General features: G+C 37.6%; 1 protein-coding gene across 1 annotated transcript; it reads left to right on the top strand.

Annotated features, from left to right (window-relative positions):
• Positions 1-159: 159 nt before the first annotated feature.
• CISD2 (CDGSH iron sulfur domain 2) lies at positions 160-16717 on the top strand. The gene is made up of 3 exons (XM_066233477.1): positions 160-377; positions 12942-13156; positions 15699-16717. Exons 1-3 carry the CDS (start codon positions 275-277, stop codon positions 15786-15788), a joined length of 408 nt encoding a protein of 135 aa, XP_066089574.1. The 5' UTR covers positions 160-274; the 3' UTR covers positions 15789-16717.
• Positions 16718-21974: the final 5257 nt, after the last annotated feature.

Genomic DNA, 21974 nt, shown 5'->3' with positions numbered 1-21974 from the left:
CCTAAAAGGGTCCACGCGACGGCTCTCTTCGAAATCCCAACTCAGGGAAGACCCGCTGCCAACCGGCTCCGTGGCTCCCGAGCCGGCGCGCGCCCGGCTACGTCACTGCCCCGCTGCCAATCGGAGCCAGGCAGGTCATCTCCTCCGGGGTGCGCAGCCCCACCCGCAGCCGGCCGGGACTCAGCGCCTCCGGCCGCCTCGCTCTCGGCGCAGGCGCGGCAGCTCGGCGCGGGAGCCGCAGAAGCTCGGAGAGAAGCGGACGCCGCTGGCGAGGATGGTGCTGGAAAGCGTGGCCCGCATCGTGAAGGTGCAGCTCCCCGCTTACCTTAAGCGGCTCCCGGTCCCTGAGAGCATCACCGGTTTTGCCCGGCTCACAGGTAACCCCCCCTCCCTTCAGTCGGTGCCCATCTTCGCGCGCTTCCCCCGGCGGGGTGGTGTGGGATGGGGGTTGTCTAAAAAGCTGCGGGCCAAAGGGCGGCGCGGTCTCGGCAGTGGCGCGTGACCCCATGACCCGGCGGGCGCACGCCGGCGCACGTAGGCGCAGCCGCCTTGGAGCGCCTGTGGGGCTTCTCCCGGAGTTTGGCGGCTCGGATGCTCCTCCTTGTCGCTGTCTCCGGTGTCCCGTGGTGAGAGGCTGGTTTGCTCCAGAGAAGGCGCTGAGTTGAGACCTGACTCATGTTATCCATCTCCATCGCTCTCAGCAGTGTGCTTGTTTATTTTAAAGCAGGACAAGTCATCATTATCCAGGCCGCTGTGTATCAGGCAGTACCAGCTCTCAGCTGGGTTTTATCCACAGCGTGTGGTTGAGTGAGCGTGTGAAAGAGAAACAGGCATATTTAGTAACAAAATTAGAAGATTTATCTCCATTCCCATAGGGGAGAGATGACCTATCATGAGGGCATTTGAGGGCGCCTCCATCCATTACTGTGGGTCTGGAGGCAGTTGAGGAAAATCAAATTGAAGGAAAGAAACAAAGTGTTGAAAGGCTAGTCCAATGGCCCAATTTTAGAAAATGAAATGCAATGAATATATATATATGTATGTAACATTATGTATTTAAGATCCCTCCTTTACAAAAAGCCCACAGCCTGACCTGTGGTGTCGCAGTGGATAAACCCAGGACCTGGAACGCTGAGGTCGGGTTAGAAACCCTGGGCTTGCTCCCTCAAGGCACATATGGGAGTTGATGCTCTTGCCCCTCTCTCCCTTCTCTCTCTCTCTCTCTCTCTTTCTCTCTCTCTCTCCTCTAAAATGAATAAAAGTCTTAAAAAAAAAAAAGGCCACAACTCAGGACTTCAAATTTAAAGGTTGAAATTTTCCAGAATACAGGAAGATTTTGTTGGGTTTGTGAGCATTACAGTGTAAGTGGGATATTTGAGAACTTGATTAGGATGTTAAGGGGGAAAAGTCATATTGATTAAGCAAACATTGAACTCATGTTCTGAGCTGCAGGGAACATTAAGCATGAATTAAGATAAACTTTTAAGTAAACAGGCTTGCTTGGAGCAGTCTGGAGATCTATGTTAGCTGATTTAAAGTACAGCATTTGGAAGGGTGACTGAAAGATTTATTTTGTGTAGACCAAAAGACAGGACTAAATTAGTGAAAATTATTTGGAAATGAATTTCAGCTCCAATACAAGGAAGTTTTAAAAAAAATTTAAAATTTGCCCCAAACAAATAGGGTGCCTTGGGAGATAGCCCCTCTCAGAGATTTTTTTTTTTTAATGGCAAAGTCTGATAGGTGGACAGATACATATGGGGAAACTAGATGATGTACAAATCTAGAGATTCTTTGAATTATGGAGAGAGACACTTGCTCTGTAGAGAAATGAATTGTGACATATTAACATTTTAGACGTTCAAGAATTTGGTAGAAAGCTTGTGATTGAATAGAAACCATGGTAACTGAATAATAAACATTAAAAAAATTCTAAATACCAGAAGCCACATAAAAATAATATAAAATGAAAAAATTGTTTCAGATCAAGTCTTTGTAAACAGAGTCTGCTGATACTTTCAGTTTATCCTGATAGAATTGCAGTTATGTAAAATTGTTTTAATGTATTCTTCATCTTGTTTTAACATATATTATTTTAGATTAACATCACAGTAGACCTAACCATTTCCCTGCAGCTGGACATTTGGAATATTTATATAAATATTTTTTTTTTGTTCATAATGTTCAGTAGAAGTAGACCTGTACTAATAGCAATTGTTACTTTTTTTCTCTTTTGAATTACACTTTTGGGTATATTCACTAAAATAATAATACCAGGTCACAAGGATATGGTCATTTTGTGATATTTGTTCCTGCTTGCCAACTTACCTTTTTAATAATTTGCATAAGTTAATTGCTGAATTTTTAACAGAAAAATGGCCTCTTACTCCTACCCCAATCCTGAATTATGTGTGTTAATTCTGATGGTGGATGGTTTTATATTAGTTTCATTTTTCTGTAAAGAGTGTAGTTGAAGCAGATTAAAGAGTATGATACTTGATTTAGTGGCTAGAAGATTTTTTATTTATTTTTTACAGGGACAGAGAGAGAGAGGGGGATAGATAGGGACAGACAGAGAGATGAGAAGCATCAATCATCAGTCTTTTGTTGCGACACCCTATTTGCTCTTTCATTACTCTCCCATATGTGCCTTGACCGCGGGCCCTCAGCAGACCGAGTAACCCCTTGCTCAACCCAGCGACCTTGGGTCCAAGCTGGTGAGTTTTGTTTTTTTTTTTTTTTTCTCTAGCCCGCGCTCAAGCTGGCGACCCCGTGGTCTCGAACCTGGGTCCTCCACATCCCAGTCCGACGCTCCATCCACTGTGCCACCGCCTGATCAGGCGCTAGAAGATTTTATAAGTGTTTTTTTTTCCTTGAAGATCCCTCCTGTCAACAAATACTTAATACCCACTAAAAGCATTAAGGAAATTCAACCTAAATCTCTTCTTAAATCAATAATATATGCTAACTTCCTCTTTAAAGCTCTTAAATATTTATTGTGAGGACTGATTCTCAGAAATAATGACAACTCTCTGGTAAATATCTTAATAGTACATATTTAAGTCCCATTGCAGTGTGTCTACAGTTTAATTCTCATTGTATTGCTTAATTGTTTAGGAAACATTAATGTGTTTGTAATAACTGCTTTATAAAAAAAAGTGAGATAGTCTGTTTTACACTGGACAATGACAATGTAGCAGTTGCAGAATCTATTTTGAAGCAAAGCAGTTTCCAATCTGAGTCTTCCCTTGTTATTTGGCTATCTTGAATGAGCTACTTACACAATCCATACATAGATGTTGAAGTAAACACCTGAAAAATAACTTTTCAATAATGTGTAAATGTTTAGGAAACTAAAATACTTTCATTTTCTTCTTTTCCTTTTTATTACATGTATTTGGATTATACAGGTTCATTTTCTCTCTGACAATTAGGACAAAAAAAGTTAAAGTTCACATTATTGTTGCCTGTTTTTCCTTCCCTACTTAGATTCAGTTTTTTTTTCTTTTTAATTGACTTTCTCATGATGACTCTGCATTCTTAGTAAACACTTTGAGGTCATTAATTACTTATTACCATACAGTCTTTACAGACAGTCCTTATCAGAAACAACTTACCTACTTTAGTATGTCACATTTTTAAGAGACTTTTATGATAAATTTCTATGATTTTGCCCTTTGGAAGTATAGTGTATTCTAATACTTTGACCTTTTAAAAAAGCTTTCCCTGTCATATAAACTCTTAAAATAGAACAATACACTAAAGTCAGAAAATTATTTACTTCTAGATTTAAAAGCTAGCTATTAAACTTTGAACATGGTAGTTCCTCCTCACTTAAATTATATAGTTTTCCTTTTTTTTTTTTTTTTTAAGGTGAGAGGAGGGGAGATAGTGAGACAGACTCCCACCTGCACCCCAACCAGGATCCACCTGGGGCTGATGCTCTAGTGCTGAGCTATTTTTAGGGCCTGAGGCTGATGTGCTCCAACCCTCAGTGCCTGCAGCCATGCTCAAACCAATTGAGCCACTGGCGGGAGGGGACGGGAGGTGGGCAGAAGCAGAAGGTCCCTTCTCCTGTGTGCCCTTACTGGAAATCGAACCAGGATGTACATATGCCAGGCCAACACTCTATCCCCCTGAGCCACTGGCCAGGGTTTAGTTTGCCTTTTTTTTTTTTTTAATAAATTAGTTTTGATCCTAAAGACAATATTTTTACCAGAGAAACACAAACATGTCAGAGCTAAGACTTTAAGGACTTGAGCTCTATTTATCAAGAAAGAGCCTATTTTGAACAAAGAATTTAGAAGTGGAACAGAGTTGAAAACATATTTCCACCAAAAGACAAGCATGTTCATAACATCCTTATTTATTTTATCCCAAACTGGAAGCAATCCAAGTAACTACCAACAGGAGAATAAACAAATAATGGCATATCTATAGAATGGAATACTGGTTAGCAATAAAAAGGGATGAATTACTGATCTGCTGATGAATCTCAAAAACTGAATGAAAAAAGCTTTGGTTATAGAAATCAGTGATGGGATATAGACTAGAAAGGGACAGGAGAATACTTTCTGTGGTGATGGAAATATTTTATATACTTGAATACATTTTCAGTGGAGGCTACAGGGTTTTATATATATATTTGTTTTGTTTTTGAGAGAGAGCAAGAGAGGGAAAGGGAGGGGGAGAGGAAGGAAGAGAGATGAAAAGCATCAACTTGCAGTTGTGTCATTTTAGTTGTTCATTGATTACTTCTTGTACCTTCCTTGGTGGGTGGGTGGGGGATTCCAGCTGAGCCAGTGACCCCCCTTGTTCAAGCCACCATCCTTGGGCTTTAAGCCAGTGACTTTTGGGCTCAAGCCAGCGACCATGGGGGTCATGATTTTCTGATGGTGCTAGTTCTTTCACTCTAACTTCTTAGTCTTATTGTTTCTTTTAATAATGGGAAATAGAATATTACAAAATGAATATTAGTATTAATAGTATTAGTGTAGTCTCATTTTTTATTTTTTAATTAGAAACAGGTGATAAAAAATGAAAACAGAAAAACATCACTGATAGAGGAAGGTCTATCAGAAGTGAAATTGTGCCTGACCAGGCGGTGGCGCAGTGTGTAAAGCATCAGACTGGGATGCGGAAGACCCAGGTTTGAGACCCCAAGGTCACCAGCTTGAGCGTGGGCTCATCTGGTTTGAATAAAAGCTCACCAGATTGAGCCCAAGGTCACTGGCTCAAGCAAGGGGTTACTCAGTCTGCTGAAGGCCCGCGGTCAAGGCACATATGAGAAAGCAATCAATGAACAACTAAGGTGTTGCAACGCGCAATGAAAAACTAATGATTGATGTTTCTCATCTCTCTGTTCCTGTCTGTCTGTCCCTGTCTATCCCCCTCTCTGACTCTCTCTCTGTAAAAGAAAAAAAAAAGTAAAAAAAAAAGATTCAGTTTAAAAAAAAAAGAAGTGAAATTGTTAAACTAGGAAGAATTTTAAGGAAATTCAATCCTTTTACATTCAACAGTAAATAAAATATTAACAACTGGGCACCCTTTCAATGGATTGAATGTTGAGGTCAGCTAGTTCCATCTTTGATTTAACTACAGCTAAAAATGCTCTTTTTTTCCTGCAACCCCTGATATTCTTCCACATTTTTTTCTTCAAATCATGACTTAAATTCTAAAATGCTTAATGTTTGAGGCACCTTCTTCCCTAAGTAAAATAAAACTCTCCCTGAAGATAGCACTTGCCCTGTATCTCTCTTATTAGTGTCTTCTTCTTCTCTCCAGCCTTGAGTTTGTGTGATGAGGAAATAGAGATTGTTGGTATCTTACACATTGGAATTGTTTTACTCTCTTTCAAAGAAAGCTATGTCTTCTGCCATCTGTTAGTGTCCTTTTTTGCTGGTATCTGTTGAACTTTGGTCTCTCCCTTACATTTTTTAAGGATGTTGACACCTCATTTTTTTCTTTCTTCTGCAATACTGCACTTTCTTGTTGTGCTTAAAGCTACTCTTCTTACATTGTTTTGTTTTTTTAATTCGAGGACAGTGCCACTATACATCCAGATAAGGAAACCAGAAATCTGGGAATCATGAAGGAGCTTCACTTCCTGTATTTACCTCATGCTCCATACTTAATCACCAAATCTTACTGATTTGATTACCTGAGTTAGCAGTTTTTATGTTTCAGGGTGAGTGAGGATTGATCACAGACCTACTCGGAGATCCCAATGAAAGGTATAGACTGCTTCCTCAGAAAGTTCACACACACGTGCACATGCACTATTCTAGGGGATCCAGTTGTCCTCTCTGCTTTCATGGCAACTGCCTTCGTTTCAGCACACATTTTATGTGGTTTCCTTTTATATCAAAGCTTTTCATAATCTGGCACCTGCTCACTTCTAAAGTCTCTCTTCACTTTCGTTATATCCCACCAGTGGTGTAGCAGTTAGTTTTCTAAGCTTTCGTGTATGACATATCTCAGTGCCTTTTTCCTATTCTGTCTCTTCGGGGTGGAATGTAGTTCCTCCTCCCATCTGCCTGTGGATTCCTTTACTCTTACTCATCTTCCAGAAACCTATTTGGGTATCAAATCCTCCTCTTTGCTCAACCCTGCAATGAGTTTATCACTTTGTCTTCTGTATTACTTATTTATAATTGCACATACTACACAGTACTATAATCCTTTTTTTATGGATCTATATCCCATAGTAGATGGAAAGCTCCATAGGGGTATGGACTGTGACTTCTTTTTTTTTTTTTTTTCATTTTTCTGAAGCTGGAAACAGGGAGAGACAGTCAGACAGACTCCCGCATGCGCCCGATGGGGATCCACCTGGCACGCCCACCATGGGGCGATGCTCTGCCCACCAGGGGGCGATGCTCTGCCCATCCTGGGCGTCGCCATGTTGCGACCAGAGCCACTCTAGCACCTGGGGCAGAGGCCACAGAGCCATCCCCAGCGCCCGGGCCATGTTTGCTCCAATGGAGCCTTGGCTGCGGGAGGGGAAGAGAGAGACAGAGAAGAAAGCGCGGCGGAGGGGTGGAGAAGCAAATGGGCGCTTCTCCTGTGTGCCCTGGCCGGGAATCGAACCCGGGTCCTCCACACGCTAGGCCGACGTGGACTGTGACTTCTAATCTCTTCTTCTAACATGTGTACCCTATAAGAGCAGGGACCTTACCTATCAGCCTGTATCCCTAGCACCTAGTGTAGTACATATTTGGAATGTGATAGATCTTGTATTGTTGAACAAATGAATGAATGATGATTATTATTCCTATTTCACAGACCAAAGAAACCTGACTCCAAGTATATGAAAGTCTAGATTTATACAACAGATAAACTGTGAATTAGTTATTTGAAATCCTGCTCTGTACCAGGCACTGTACTAAGCACTGGGTACATAGAGACAAATAAGACAGCTGCTGCATTTGCATTTAGCACATTTCCATATAGTAGGTACTTAATAGTTATATAGTGAAAAAGTTACAAAATTGTTTAACAATAGCGTATTGATCTGATTTCTTCATTCATAAATATTAAGCATTTAATTTGATGAAAGAGTTCAGAAATAAGGGATTGTGCTAGAGCAAACTTTCTAGAGTGATGAAAATACCCTGTATTTTGTTTTTGGTGGTATTTACAGGTCTATATAATTGAAAACTTTATCTAATTGAACACTTAACACAAAGTGCAACACACTGAACACTAAATTATATTTCAATGTAAAATAAAATAAATTGAGGCACGCATTATTTAGACCAGGGGTTGGGAACCTTTTTGGCTGAGAGAGCCATGAACACCACATATTTTAAAATGTAATTCTGTGAGAGCCATACAACGACCTGTATACATTATGCATTATCCACTAAAAATTTGGTGTTGTCCCGGAGGACAACTGTGATTGGCTCCAGCCACCCACAACCATGAACATGAGCGGTAGGAAATGAATGGATTGTAATACATGAGAATGTTTTATATTTTTAACCTTATTATTATTTTTTTTTTATTAAAGATTTGTCTGCAAGCCAGATGCAGCCATTAAAAGAGCCACATCTGGCTTGCGAGCCATAGGTTCCCGACCCCTGATATAGACAATGAGAATATAGTGGTGAGGAAGACAAAGTCCCTGCCCTTGTAGATCTGCTGTTGTTATTGGGGGATATAATAGGTGGGTATAGTTATTAAAATTCATGCTTCCGCCTGACCAGGTGGTGGCACAGTGTATAGAGCGTCAGACTGGAATGCAGAGGATCCAGGTTTGAGACCCCGAGGCTGCCAGCTTGAGCGCGGGCTCATCTGGTTTGAGCAAAACTCACCAGTTTGGACCCAAGGTTGCTGGCTTGAGCAAGAGGTTACTCGGTCTGCTGAAGGGTCACGGTCAAGGCACATATGAGAAAACAATCAATGAACAACTAAGGTGTCGCAACAAAAAACTAATGATTGATGCTTCTCATCTCTCCGTTCCTGTCTGTCTGTCCCTAACTATCCCTCTCTCTGACTCTCTCAGTCTCTGTAAAAAAAAAAAAAAATTTATGCTTGCAAGGGATGTTAAAGAATTGAGAAGTGTTTTTGATTTAATACTAAGTGAGAAAAGTAGGATATAGACCAGTGTTTTTCAACTGCCAGTCTGTAGACCATTCTGCCAGAAATTTTGTGCTGCTCATGAAAAGAGTTAAGTGCCTTGATGTTGTATGAGGATTATAAAACTGGTGATCTTAGTCAAATTCACTTTTGCTCAGTGATTTCTGCTTTGGCAGTCCCTGAAATAATTCTGTTTTCACCGGTCCCCAAGTGTAAAAAGGTTGAAAAGCACTGATATAGACTATATATATATATATATTATGGTATCAATTTTGCTTTTTGCTTTTTAAGTACCTATATTTAAAGCATACACACACACATACCCAAAAAAATCCACTATGGAAATATAACAAAATATGACTTCCTCTTGACTGGTGGGCTTGAAAGTGACTTTTTTATATTTTTTCTAAAGTTTTAAAAACAAATACTATTTTTTATACTCTAAAACAAAAATAAAATATATGCTGTACAAAATATACATTATACCCAACAATTATTGGTAATAGTTTTTTCTTCACAATATCTAAAATATCTTTAATGGCTTAACATATATCAAACAGGTTCATAGTAAATAGCTGGTTTAAAAAAGTTTTTTTTAAGTTTTTTGTTTGATTTTCCTGTAATTTTTCTTCACTAAAGTCAGCAAGAATAAATAGATTTCTAATAGCTCTATAGGCTATATTATTTTCCTTCATAAAGCTTTTATGTAGTCAAAATTAAGTTTATAATTTAGAAGCAGATTGTATGTACTAAAACTTACATGTTATTACTTATTATTGGAGATAATAGTACCTTTCATTACTTTATACTGATTTTCAAAGACTATGCCATAAGAATTTTTGAAATGTGCAGTACCTGATATTTAGTCAGGCACTGACCTCATCTCCCTTAGAGTGTGTTGTAGAAAAAAATGACAACAGTCAACACAGTAGCTGTCTGGTGTGAATTAATTAAAATAACACTTTTTTTTTGTCAGATTCGCAAAACATATATAAGCCCTAGCCAGGTAGCTCAGTTGGTTACAGTGTTGTCCCAGTACACTAAGGTTTCAAGTTCAGTCTCCAGTCAGGGCACATATAGGAATTAACCAATGAGTGCATGAATAAATGGAACAACAAATTGATGTTTCCCTTCATCTCACTCTAAAAATCAATAAATTAAAAAAAAATTTTTCATATTCTTTTTGGTGTGTCACAGAATTTTAGTAATTAGTTTATGTGTACCGTGAGATAAAAAAGGTTGAATATCGCTGCGTTGTGTGTGTGTGCGTGTGAGAGAGAGAGAGAGAGCAGGAAAGATAGAGAGGGAATGTAATATTTTACCAAAGAATTTATTATGTCAAAAGAACATTTTCTGAGGTAGATTTTAAAATGGTATTAATACCATTTTCTGAGATTTGTCGGCTAAGATAGAAAATGCTAAATTTAAGAATCGTAAGTTTTTTGCCTGACCAGGTGGTGGCGCAGTGGATAGAGTTTCATTTAATTTTAGTTATCTCAATTTAAATAGCCACATCTGTGTTTAATCGTGTTTTTTACTTTCTGTATTTTATGATGCTTTGACATGTTGGGGACCTTATTGGCCATGGTGAACCTGCCCCTACTAGGACTAGCTACCATATTTCCCCATGTATAAGATGCACTTTTTTTTTTTTTTTTTTTTTGTAAAATTTGGGGTCTAAAAACTGGGTGTGTCTTATACAGTGGCTGTAGATTTTTTTACTTGCATTTTCTGCTTTTTCGCACTTGTTTTTGCGCTCATTGTTGAATAGAGTGATTTGTCATCAGACACAGATGAAGACGAGCTAATAGATGGGAGTTTTGACAGTGATGAGGAGTTGTATGAATTTTATGATGAATAAAACTTGAGTTTAATAACTTTATGGCCTGACCAGGTGGTGGCGCAGTATATAGAGTGTCGGGCTGGGACGTGGAGGATCCGAGGTCGTCAGCTTGAGCATGGGCTCATCTAGTTTGAGTGAGGCTCACCATCTTGAGCCTAAGGTCACTGGCTTGAACAAGGGGTTGCTCAGTCTGCTGTAGTCCCTGGTCAAGGCACATATGAGAAAGCAATCAATGAACAACTTAAGGTGCTGCAATGAAGAATTGATGCTTCTCATCTCTCTCCCTTCCTGCCTGTCTGTCTGTCCCTCTCTCTGACACCAAAAAAAAGAAAAAGTTGGGGAAAAAAATAACTTTATGCAATAAAGTTATTAACTTTTTGGGCCCCAAAAAAGTTAACTTTTTTTTTCAAATTTTGGGCCCCAAAATTAAGGTGAGTCTTATACATGGGAACATCTACTACATGGGGAAATATGGTAGTTCATAGAGATAATAAACAGCTTGCCTGTGGAGCTTACCTTTCCTATGCAAATCAACCAGTCCAAATCCTTAACCACCTCCTTTATCTAACTCTCCAAGCAGGATTTCTTCTGCCCTAAATCACCCTGGGCCAGGTATGAAACAACTAGGGACCATCTTAATAGCCTAGAGTCCACTGAAATTATTCAAACTGTCTAGTCTTCAATTGTTTACCCTGCCCTACTTTGCTGTTTCCTGGAAGCTACAATAAAGTATGTGCCCACACTTTTCCTGTCACCTTCTGATCAACCCTGGTACTTTCTCATGTGTCCTGCTTGCCATGGTGTCCCCTCCTTTTAGGAACTCTTAAGTAATAAACTTTTCTTTCAAGACACTTGTTTTTGTGCCTGTTATCTTATATGTGATTAAAACAAAATCTTGGGTACAAATCAAAGCAATATGGCTAGTGGCTACTATATTGGACAACATAGAATCTGTAGATAGCACTCCCCCCCCCCCCCCCCGAAATAGTTCTTTGTCATTTCCAGAAGTTTAATTCAAAGGATCTATATGGAATGTTTCCACTTTGGTTATAAGACTACAGTAGCCAGCATTCCAGATAAGTCCCTTATTCTTACAGAGCTTCATTCTGGTGACTAAAGATTGTATCCTCCCGAATTTCTACCATATAGCATTAAGTTGAGTTGGCAAAATATTTTTTTCAAAGGAGTTGCTATCAGTCCCCTTCATCTCTTAATAAAAGCTTACATTTGTTGTATCTTTTCTCTGCCAGGCACACTTATAGTTGCTATGCACATATAAATGGGTTGTTTCATTTAGAATGCATAATCTTTGGCATGGTGTTATATCAAAAAGTCTCATTTTGTAAGAGTTGTTACTAAGCCAATCTTTCAATAGTTGAATAGTAAGAATAGTTGTCTGGTGAATAGTTTAATTAAGAGAAGAACAGATAAACTGTTATATATGTTGGACTTGATTCATGGTGATTGAGAACAAGCTTTGCACTTAATGTCCTGGACTAAACCTGCTTAAGCTATAGTTTTACCCACATGAAAAATGGGAATAATAATAGTACCTACCGAATACAGTTGTTTAAGCTAACAAAATATTAAATGAGATAATATAGTTGTACTCTTAGTATCGTCTGTTACAATTATTAGTATGCCTTGGCACATAACTTTCAGTTTTTCTTTTCTACTGAGTTGATTTTACATAGTGCTTAGCAAGGTATCAGGTAGACCCTCAGGGAAGGATGTCAAATGATAACTCCTTAAGGACAGAAAGGATTCCCTACAGAATGCAGGAGAGGCTGGACACTATCCCACATTTGATAAATACATGCTGAAATGTTTAGTTTTCTGGTGTGTCTCCACAGGCATAAGGACCATTTCATTTATTATCACTTATATTCCCTATGCCCGAAAATGCTCTGAGTACTAAAGAAGCCACGTGAAGAACACTTATGCAATAAGGTGCATCTAACAATGAGAAGATTCAGTATACGGAAATTTCAATTAGTTCTTTAAAATAGTAGCCTTTACACAACACGTAGGTGTTTCATTAGGAATCATAATGCCTTATCAAAGAATGTAAAGCATTGAAAGTAAAAGAAATTAAAACATGTTCTGTTTGTAATTATACATGAATGATAAACTAGATATTCTGTTATATGCTTTTAGACATGGAAATATTTTCTAAACCTACAAAATATACATCATATACTGAATTTTGTTTCTAGGTATGGGTCATAATTTCTGAAATCAAAATAAATACTAATATACTTAGAATAATGATAGGATATTTAATATAGGACCCACTTTTGAAATTTGTTTTACATTTCACAAGTCTGAAGTTAGTCACAAATGAAACAAGGGGGTCCTAGGTAAAGGTGTTTGATTTATTTATTCCTGGTTTTAAAGGTGAATAGTGAAGAAGTTAAAGTGAGAAGTAAAGAATAGGTAAAGAATAAACTCAAAGATGAGACATGTTGTTTGTGTTCTGTGACCAGAGCACTGCTGACTAACAAATCTGTACGTTTAGTTTCAGAATGGCTTCGGTTATTGCCTTTCCTTGGTGTACTCGCACTACTTGGCTACCTTGCAGTTCGTCCATTCCTCCCAAAGAAAAAACAGCAGAAGGATAGCTTGATTAATCTTAAAATACAAAAGGAAAATCCCAAAGTGGTGAATGAAATAAACATTGAAGATTTGTGTCTCACTAAAGCAGCTTATTGTAGGTGTTGGCGTTCTAAAACGGTAAGATGTCCATTTACATGTCCACTAAAATTTTATGTGGTTGAATGTTTTCCTTAAACTCTCAGGGTTTTTTTTTTTGGTTTTTTTTGTTTGTTTGTTTTTACAGAGACAGAGAGAGAGTCAGAGAGAGGGATAGACAGGGACAGACAGGAATGGAGAGATGAGAAGCATCAATCATTAGTTTTTCATTGAACTTAGCGACAACTTAGTTGTTCATTGATTGCTTTCTCATATGTGCCTTGACCGCGGGCCTTCAGCAGATCGAGTAACCCTTTGCTGGAGCCAGCGACTTGGGTTCAAGCTGGTGGGCTTTTTGCTCAAACCAGATGAGCCGGCGCTCAAGCTGGCGACCTCGGGGTCTTGAACCTGGGTCCTCTGCATTCCACTTGGACGCTCTATCCACTGTGCCACCGCCTGGTCAGGCTAAACTCTCAGTTTTGAGGTTCTGGAAATGAGAGGTATTCCATAGTGTTCAGTGCTGAGAGCCTATATTCTTAAAGTTTGCATTTTATGATCCAGACTACCTACAATAGAAAAGTTAGAGCAGCAAGGAAGGATAGAAAATGATCTTTTTACCATGTTACAGCAGTTAGCTAGAGTCACATGTAGTTTAAAATATATATTTATGTTATCCAAGAGGATGTAAGTTTTAGTGGAATAGTTTAAGCTTTGGAGTCCAAATAAATTGTGTTCAAAGCTGATGTCATTTACAGTATGACTTTGGGAAAATTAATCTTTATTTAATCTCTGATTTTTAAATCTCAATATATTGTCACAGAATGTTCAAGAATTTAGTGAGATGTATGTACAGTACCTTATACAGTGTGTCCGTAAAGTCATGGTGCAGTTTTAACCGGTCACAGGAGAGCAACAAAAGACGATAGAAATGTGAAATCTGTACCAAATAAAAGGAAAACTCTCCCAGTTTCATACCTATTCAGTGCAGTTCGATGTGGGCTCACGCACAGATTTTTTAGGGCTCCTTAGGTGCTATCCTGTATAGCCTCTATAGACTCGTCACTTACTGATGGCCTACCAGAACAGGGTTTCTCCATCAAACTGCCGGTTTCCTTCAACTGCTTATCCCACCGAGTAATGTTATTCCCATGTGGTGGCGCTTTGTTATAAATGCGCCGATATTCACGTTGCACTTTGGTCATAGATTCGAATTTAGCGAGCCACAGAACACACAACTTTCCTCTGTACCGTCTACATCTTGACTGGCATGGCCATGGGCTGCTCCGTTGTATACACAGTGTTACGTCATCATCTGCGCATGCGCACATGCTACCACATCATCCTACAGAAACTGGGAGGGTTTTCCTTTTTTTTGGTGCAGATTTCAGATTTCTATCGTCTTTTGTTGCTTTCCTGTGACTGGTCAAAAGTGCACCATGACTTTACAGACACACTGTAGTATGAGCTTGTAAATATCTTGAGATCTGTTTTCTTCTTGTATATTCTTTGATCATACGTTATTGTTTTAAGTACAGTAATGTTCATCACAGCATCCTTTGTAATAGTGTTAGAAAAATATCTATAGTCTAATAATAGGGGAATGATTAAAGTATGGTATAATAAAAATGATGGGGGACTAGAAATCATGTTTTTAAAGAATAATGACATGAGTCCAGGCCAGCTGGCTCAGTGGTAGAGCGTCGACCCAGCATGTGGAAGTCCCAGGTTCTATTCCCAGCCAGGGCACATAGGAGAAGTGCCCATCTGCTTCTCTACCCTTCCCCCTCCTCTTTCTTTTCCCCTCCTGCAGGCAAGGCTTCTTGGAGCAAAGTCTGCCCAGGCACTGAGGATGGCTCCATGGCCTTTGCCTTGGGTGCTAGAGTGGCTCCAGTTGCAACGGAGCAATGCCCCAGATGGGCAGAGCATTGCCCCCTAGTGGGCTTGCCGGGTGGATCCTGGTTAGGAGCATGCAGGAGTCTGTCTCTTTACCTCCCTGCTTTTCACTTCAGAAAAATACCAAAAATAATGATGATAATAGTAATAATAATGACATGAAAGCATAATGTAAAACAAGTAAGGTATATTTTTATTTAAAAAAAATGGATACACATAGTAAATGCAGAGAGAAAATACATTAAAATGTTAACTGTTAACTATGAGTGAAATTTTTAAAATGTTTTTTAATTTTTCAAAAATGTTACATTATGCATGAGTTTTATAATAAGAAAATATTGTAAATATATTTTAAATTACATTCTTTTAAAATTTTAAGTGAATAGGTGAGCTCAGACTTAGAGTTCTACAGAGAACAGAAGCTAATTTTTATTTTTTAAAAAATCTATTTTATTGATTCATATAGAATCATTCAAGGTTTTTTATTTAAAATCTATGCCAAATAATTAACCATTTAAAATTGTTAGATTTGCTGTGGTATTGGAATGTAGTTAGGTTAGATGTAGAATATATCTACAGCTTAGGAAAGCTATCTGATTTTTTTTAATGTGCTTTATAAGAGCATTTCACACAGATTTCTACATATTGAATTATTTTTAAAATAACACTTGTAATTCTTTTTCCTTTTTAGTTTCCTGCCTGTGATGGTTCACATAATAAACACAATGAATTGACAGGAGATAATGTGGGTCCTCTAATACTGAAGAAGAAGGAAGTATAAAAGTAATGAACTAGCGTTGAATTCAGTTGTGTGCTGTAAAATCTTATAATATTTTTCATTTATTGTGTATAGATCTTGCAAGTGGTGGTTTTAATTATTACTACTGGTGGAATAATTATTTTTGCCAATGTATTTCCTTGCTACACTACTGTTTATATTTGATACTTTGTATATCCAATCATTTATGTAGAAATTAAATTGTGCAGCCCTTTTATTCTGACTTAAAGAATTAATGTATCTTTCTACAATAAAACCAACATTTCTGATTTTAATTAATTGAGAAAAATCTAAGTTTTGGGCAATGGGTCCAAAACTGTTTTTGAATATCAATATTTTCAATAGATTATATAATTTGTTTTTCTCCCTATTCTATAAAACATGTTATTTTTCAGTTCTCTTTTATTTTGATCATTTGGAGTGATTTTTTTCTTTTTTTGGTCATCCAACCTCCATTCTTTTAGATCAGTAAGAAAAATAATGCTCCCAAGAATTACTTGAGTTTTCTTTTTTGGGGGAAAAATTTTTGCTGGAGTTTTCAAAGAGATAAACTCTTTGCTTTATAGAGAATGTTGTCTAATAAATATAAATATTCCAACTTCAGGCAAGACATGAACTGGACATAAAAAGTTTCAACAAGGAATACTTATTTACATTATAAGTTTTGTTTACAGTAAGCTTGTTTGTATCCGTGTAGGTATGTTGTGTATCTTGAGATATCTGACTCACTGATGAGGTGGGTGGGGTGTCAAGAACACATACATAAACTCCAGCTGCTGAAATTTGAAGGTCCATTAGAAATAAACATATTAAAATAAGTAGTTCAGTGGTCAAAATTTTGTTTATATGAATATTTTTCTCTTTATAACAGTATAAACCAGTAAAACAATGCAACAAGTTTGCAAAATAAATTTACTAGAAAATCTTTAAAATTTGTCATTTGTTAACCTAAGAGTCTATTTCATTTCATTTTATATTACAGTACTTGTATTATTAGCTATTCTTAACTCTATTAAAGGCAGTCCATTATATCATATAAGGAGAAGGCACAGCAAACAGACATATGTATTGTAATTCTTTCAGTCATAATCAAAGCTAATAGTTATTGAACACTTACATGCACCAAATCCTGCACTAAGCATGGTATCTGAATTTTTAATTTATTACATGTAATGTTAATGGTTCTGTTGTGTGATCTTGACTTTCATATGACCAATGGCAGGAATTTAAAGTTAGGGTTAGGAATTTAGTTGTGGCCTGACCAGGAGGTGGTGTAGTCAATAAAGCGTCAGACTGGGATGCAGAGGACCCAGGTTTGAAACCCCGAGGTTGCTAGCTTGAATGCGGGCTCATTTGGCTTGAGCGCAGCTTAACCAGCATGAGCACTGTCTGTGGGGCTCGCTGTGGAAACAGACATGACCCCTTGGTCGCTGGCTTGAGCCCAGAAGTCACTGGCTTAGAGCCCAAGGTCGCTGGCTTGAGCCTAAAGTTGCTAGGTTGAGCAAGAGGTCACTTGCTCTGCTGGAGTCCTCTGTCAAGGCACAAATGAAAAAGCAATCTGAAAAACTAAGGTACTACCCCAAAGAATAGATGCTTCTCATCTCTCTCCCATCTGTCTGTCTGTCCCTATCTGTCCCTCTCTCTGAAAAGAAAGAAAAAAGAAGGGAAGGAAGGGGGAGGGAAGGAAGAAGGGAAGGAAGAAGGAAGGAAATGTAGTTGTGGTTTTGAGAAGTTTTACAAAGCATAAGTCCAAAATGGTTGTTACTCCTTAACTCACCTGTGAGGAGGGACAAATATAACATTGCTCTCACTTTGGGTCCAGGTATTTTTCTTGAATTCTTTTTTTCAACAACCTAAAGGGGTTTCACTGTCAAATTAACCAGTTATTTTTACACAGTTGGTCACAGGAGTTTGGGGAAAAGCCTCCTCACCAAAAGTTTGAATTGCCTGGTCTGTGGTCATAAAATGCTTTTCTCTGAAAACATTCACTGTAACTCAGAGAAAAATGTTTATACATGTCCTGTGGTTCCCATATTTAGATTTCATAGAATAGAAAACTTCCTAAAAATCTGGACACTAAAATGAAATTAACTTTAAATTTTGTCAAGAACATTTAAAAAATGGAAAACTGTCTCGTTAAATCTAATTTTAATACCCTAAAAGTAAGAAGCTATACTCTTAAGTTTGCCCCTCATATTTTCAGTTGTTTAAATATGTTAAAAGAGTTGTGCCCAAATATTTTTCCCACCTGTGCAAATTTTTCAGAAGCCCGGGGCTGGTAGCATTCTGTTTTAATAACATTATGCATTATGATCAGTGGCTGTCACTTCCTCTTGCAAATTTACAGAATTCCACCAGGTCTTCCTTAAAAAATAGGCATCTAGTAAGCAACTACATCTGAATTAATACAACAGTAGGTAACTTGGCTCTTGAAATACGTTCCTGGGTTTCTAAAACCTTCAAGAAACAGCCCTGTTGTTACTGTGTCATATGTATTTTTGCAGACTACTTAGCCAGGGAGCTTACTCATTGCCCTACTCAGCAAATAAGTATGGCCATTACATAAATAGGTATCCAAAACTGTGGAGCAGACTTGAGGTATTAATGATTCATTTATATGGATAATTAAGCAAGTTGTATTATGAACGTGTTACAAATCAGCTTTGAACTCAGTGCTCATATGGTTTGATTCATTAAATTGCTTTTGTATTTTGTAAATTTGTTAATAGTTTATGCAAAGCTAATTCAGCCATCTACTGATCTATATACAGTTCTACCTTATGTAGTTATCCTTTAGAAATGTGCTGCCAGACTCTTCCTCTGCACAGAGAGTTTTACTGTCTCAAATCTCTACTGCTCAACAGGGTTTTTAAATTATAGTGGATATTTTATTTACCACCTACCAGCAGCATCTAACTAATTGCACATCCAGTTGTGGCAGCTTCACCAATCCGAAGACCAGGAGAGAAGGACTAGTAATGTCCAATGTAGTTTATTGAGAAGCTTGGTTTTCTGATTGCTGCTCCTGGACAAATCACAAGTATCTAACGAGTCCTGTTAGAGGTGGGAACTAATGAAATGTGACAGCAGACAGCAGGGAGGAAGGAACCAAAAGATACATTTAATGTGAGTATTAAAAGGATAGCACTTCAAGAGTATTTAATGTTGGATCCTGTACACCACAGTCCCTGAGAGTATTACTGTCATCAAATTATACAAGTGACACGATGATAAATTTGAATCAAGAAAAGTACGATATGATATTTAAGAAGGCAGGATATGTGTTGCATTTGGTGATACCAGTTTCCACTTTAAACAGTTAAGAGCTTAGTGCTTAAAGTATATTCCAGCGGAAAGTTTGTGCAGAAAATAGCTTGACTCATTCCTTGATATATGGAGGCTTATCATAGGAAGTTTTTCCATTCAACTAAAATATCTCTCAAGTTTCATGACTAATTCACTACAAAATTCAATTTGTTAAAGTATGAGGGAATCTAAAGAAATAGTGATTTAAGCCACATGAATTGTGTTAGGTGACCTCCTTCCCCTTAGGGAGTATTATTAAAGTCATATTTAAAAACCATTCAGCAGCAGCTCGCTGCCTTGCTGGCCTTTGCTGCCCCTTTGCAGCAGGGGTTGGAATGTAGATGACTTCCATAGCTGGTTTCTGTTTGTTTGCTTGCTTGCTTGCTTTTTTTTTTTTTTTTTTTTTTTAGCTATGCTGCATCATCTGAGGTTTTGCTTTAGTTTGTCATAAAAGTCTTTTACAGGAAGATCACTTTGTTTTATCGTGTTCACATAGTCTACTTTTATCTTTTGCTCTGGTTTTGTAAAGTCATGTAAAAAGTATTTTAATGTAAAAAGTAGACAGTTCATATTAGTTATTAGCAATTGTATTGTGCAATTTTATACTAGTTACAGTCTTGAAGAATATTGAAAAGCTGTTAGGCATGTTTCTGTCAGGACATCACTCTCTAACTTTCCTTTGGTTGAAGTGCTTGATTATTTGCTTATAAAGAGTATATCTGTGACTTCTTATGGAGCACTGTTATCAAATAGATCAGCCACAATGTTAACACACTGTTGATATCTGCTATAGACTGTAATTTTCCAAAGTAATATAGAAAAGGGGAAAAGGGTAATAAGTTGCATAACTACAGAGATGAACCCTTTACTGGTGAGAAAATGTCAACAAACAAGTCACTAAATTTTTAAATTTCCTGTAATTTTCCATTAGTATTCACTATGTATTCCTCTGCATTATCACACTAAAGATAGGAATCAATAACACCCATTCAACAAATTTAAGAAACTCAAAACTTAGAAGTACAGTGTTTTCAACTATGTTGAATGCTGCTAAGAAGTGAAATAGAGAAAATAAAAAAAGTGTTCAATTTAAAATGCTATGCGCAACTGTATAGCAACACATTGGAATATCTGAGAGGTAATGAATAATTTTCTAGAAAAACAGGAGGTAACTGAAGGCAAAATTTAAAATGTTACTAGAACAATATCAAGTAAGAGTGGCAAAGTGATTTTTTAAACCTGTAATTTAAAAAATACTAAGGCCTGGCCTGTGGTAGCATAGTGGATAGAGCATCTACGTGGAATGATGAGGTCGCCAGTTCAAAACCCTGGGCTTGCCTGATCAAGGCACAATGCAATTATGACAAGCAATCAATGAACAACTAAAGTGAAGCAACTATTAGTTGATACTTTTCGTTACACCCCTTCTCTGTGTAAAATAAGTAAAATCTTTGGAAAAAAATATGGAAGGTTTTGCCTGACCTGTGGTGGCACAAATGATAGAGCATTGACTGGAACTTGGTGGTCACTGGTTCGAAACCCTGGGCTTGCCTGGTCAAGGCACATATGAGAAGCAATCAATAAACAACTAAAGTGAAGCAACTAGGATCTTGCTCTCTCTCTAAAATCAATAAATACAATTAAGTAATATATATGTACAGCTATATCACCCTGAACGCGCCTGATCGCTGATGGTGAAAGCTAAGCAGGATTGGGCCTGGTTAGTACTCGGATAGGAGACCGCCTGGGAATACCAGATGCCTGAGACTCTAAGCGTGACTGGTGGTAGCGCAGTGAATAAAATGTTGACCTGGAATGCTGAGGTCCTAGGTTCAAGCCTCGAGGTCACCAGCTTGAGTGCAGGTTCATCTATCTTGAGCATGGGATTATAGACATGACCCCATGGTCACTGGCTTGAAGCCCAAGGTCACTACTTGAGCAAAGGGTCACTGTCTCAGCTGGAGTGCCCCGGTCAAGACGTATTAAAGTGCCACATCTATGGGTTGATTCTTCTCATCTCTCCCCCTTCCTGTCTGTCTCTGTCTCTCAAATAAAAATAAGTAAATAAAAAATACTAGGGTTACAAGAAAGAATTCCAATATTATTTAAATCTCAAATTTTTTGAAGGGGAGAAACTCCCCAATTTATTTCATTTGGCTAGAATAACAGTGTAAAAAGCTGACAAACATGACAAAAAAAACCAAACACCACCACAATCCTATAAACCAATGTCACTTATACATATGGATGAAAATACAAAATAAAAATATAGCACTTTAAACAAGAAAGGGCTAATACATGATGGAAAAGGATAGGCTTCCAGGAATTCAAGTGTTTTGATCTCAGTAAATCTATCAAAATAATCACATAAGTTAATAAAAGAAGATATGTCAAAAGATGCTAAAAGGTGTCTATTGCTAAGATTCAATAATCATTCATAATAGTCATTTCTGAGTAAAATAGAAGTTAAAGGAAACTGCAATGAAGATTATAAAAAGTTTACAAGTGTTTAAAATCAAACATTTTCAGTTAAAAACTTAAACTTTTTCAATTAAAATCAGGAACTATCAGGAATGGTTACTGTCATAACATCATGAAGGATCCAGTGACTGACAAGGTTAAAAAATGAAATAATCAGTACAAATATAGAAAAATAGAAAACTTTTTGTTCATATTATATACCTAGTAAACAATGGAGATTAGGAAAAACAATTTTAGTAAGATACTTGGAAATGATGACTATACAAGTTTTAATAGCAATAAGCACTTTGAAATGCTAGTGGAAAAATATTTCATTTACAATAGCAAAGAGAAATATAATAGTAATAATAGTGGTAAAATAAATTTACAAAGAAATGTACAAGACCCATAAGGAAAAAAAAC

The sequence above is a fragment of the Saccopteryx bilineata genome, chromosome 5 (assembly GCF_036850765.1).
Source record: "Saccopteryx bilineata isolate mSacBil1 chromosome 5, mSacBil1_pri_phased_curated, whole genome shotgun sequence".
Taxonomy (NCBI): Eukaryota; Metazoa; Chordata; class Mammalia; order Chiroptera; family Emballonuridae; genus Saccopteryx; species Saccopteryx bilineata.
The sequence above is the reverse complement of the archived record's forward strand: the minus strand, read 5'-3'. Positions and strand labels throughout refer to the sequence as shown.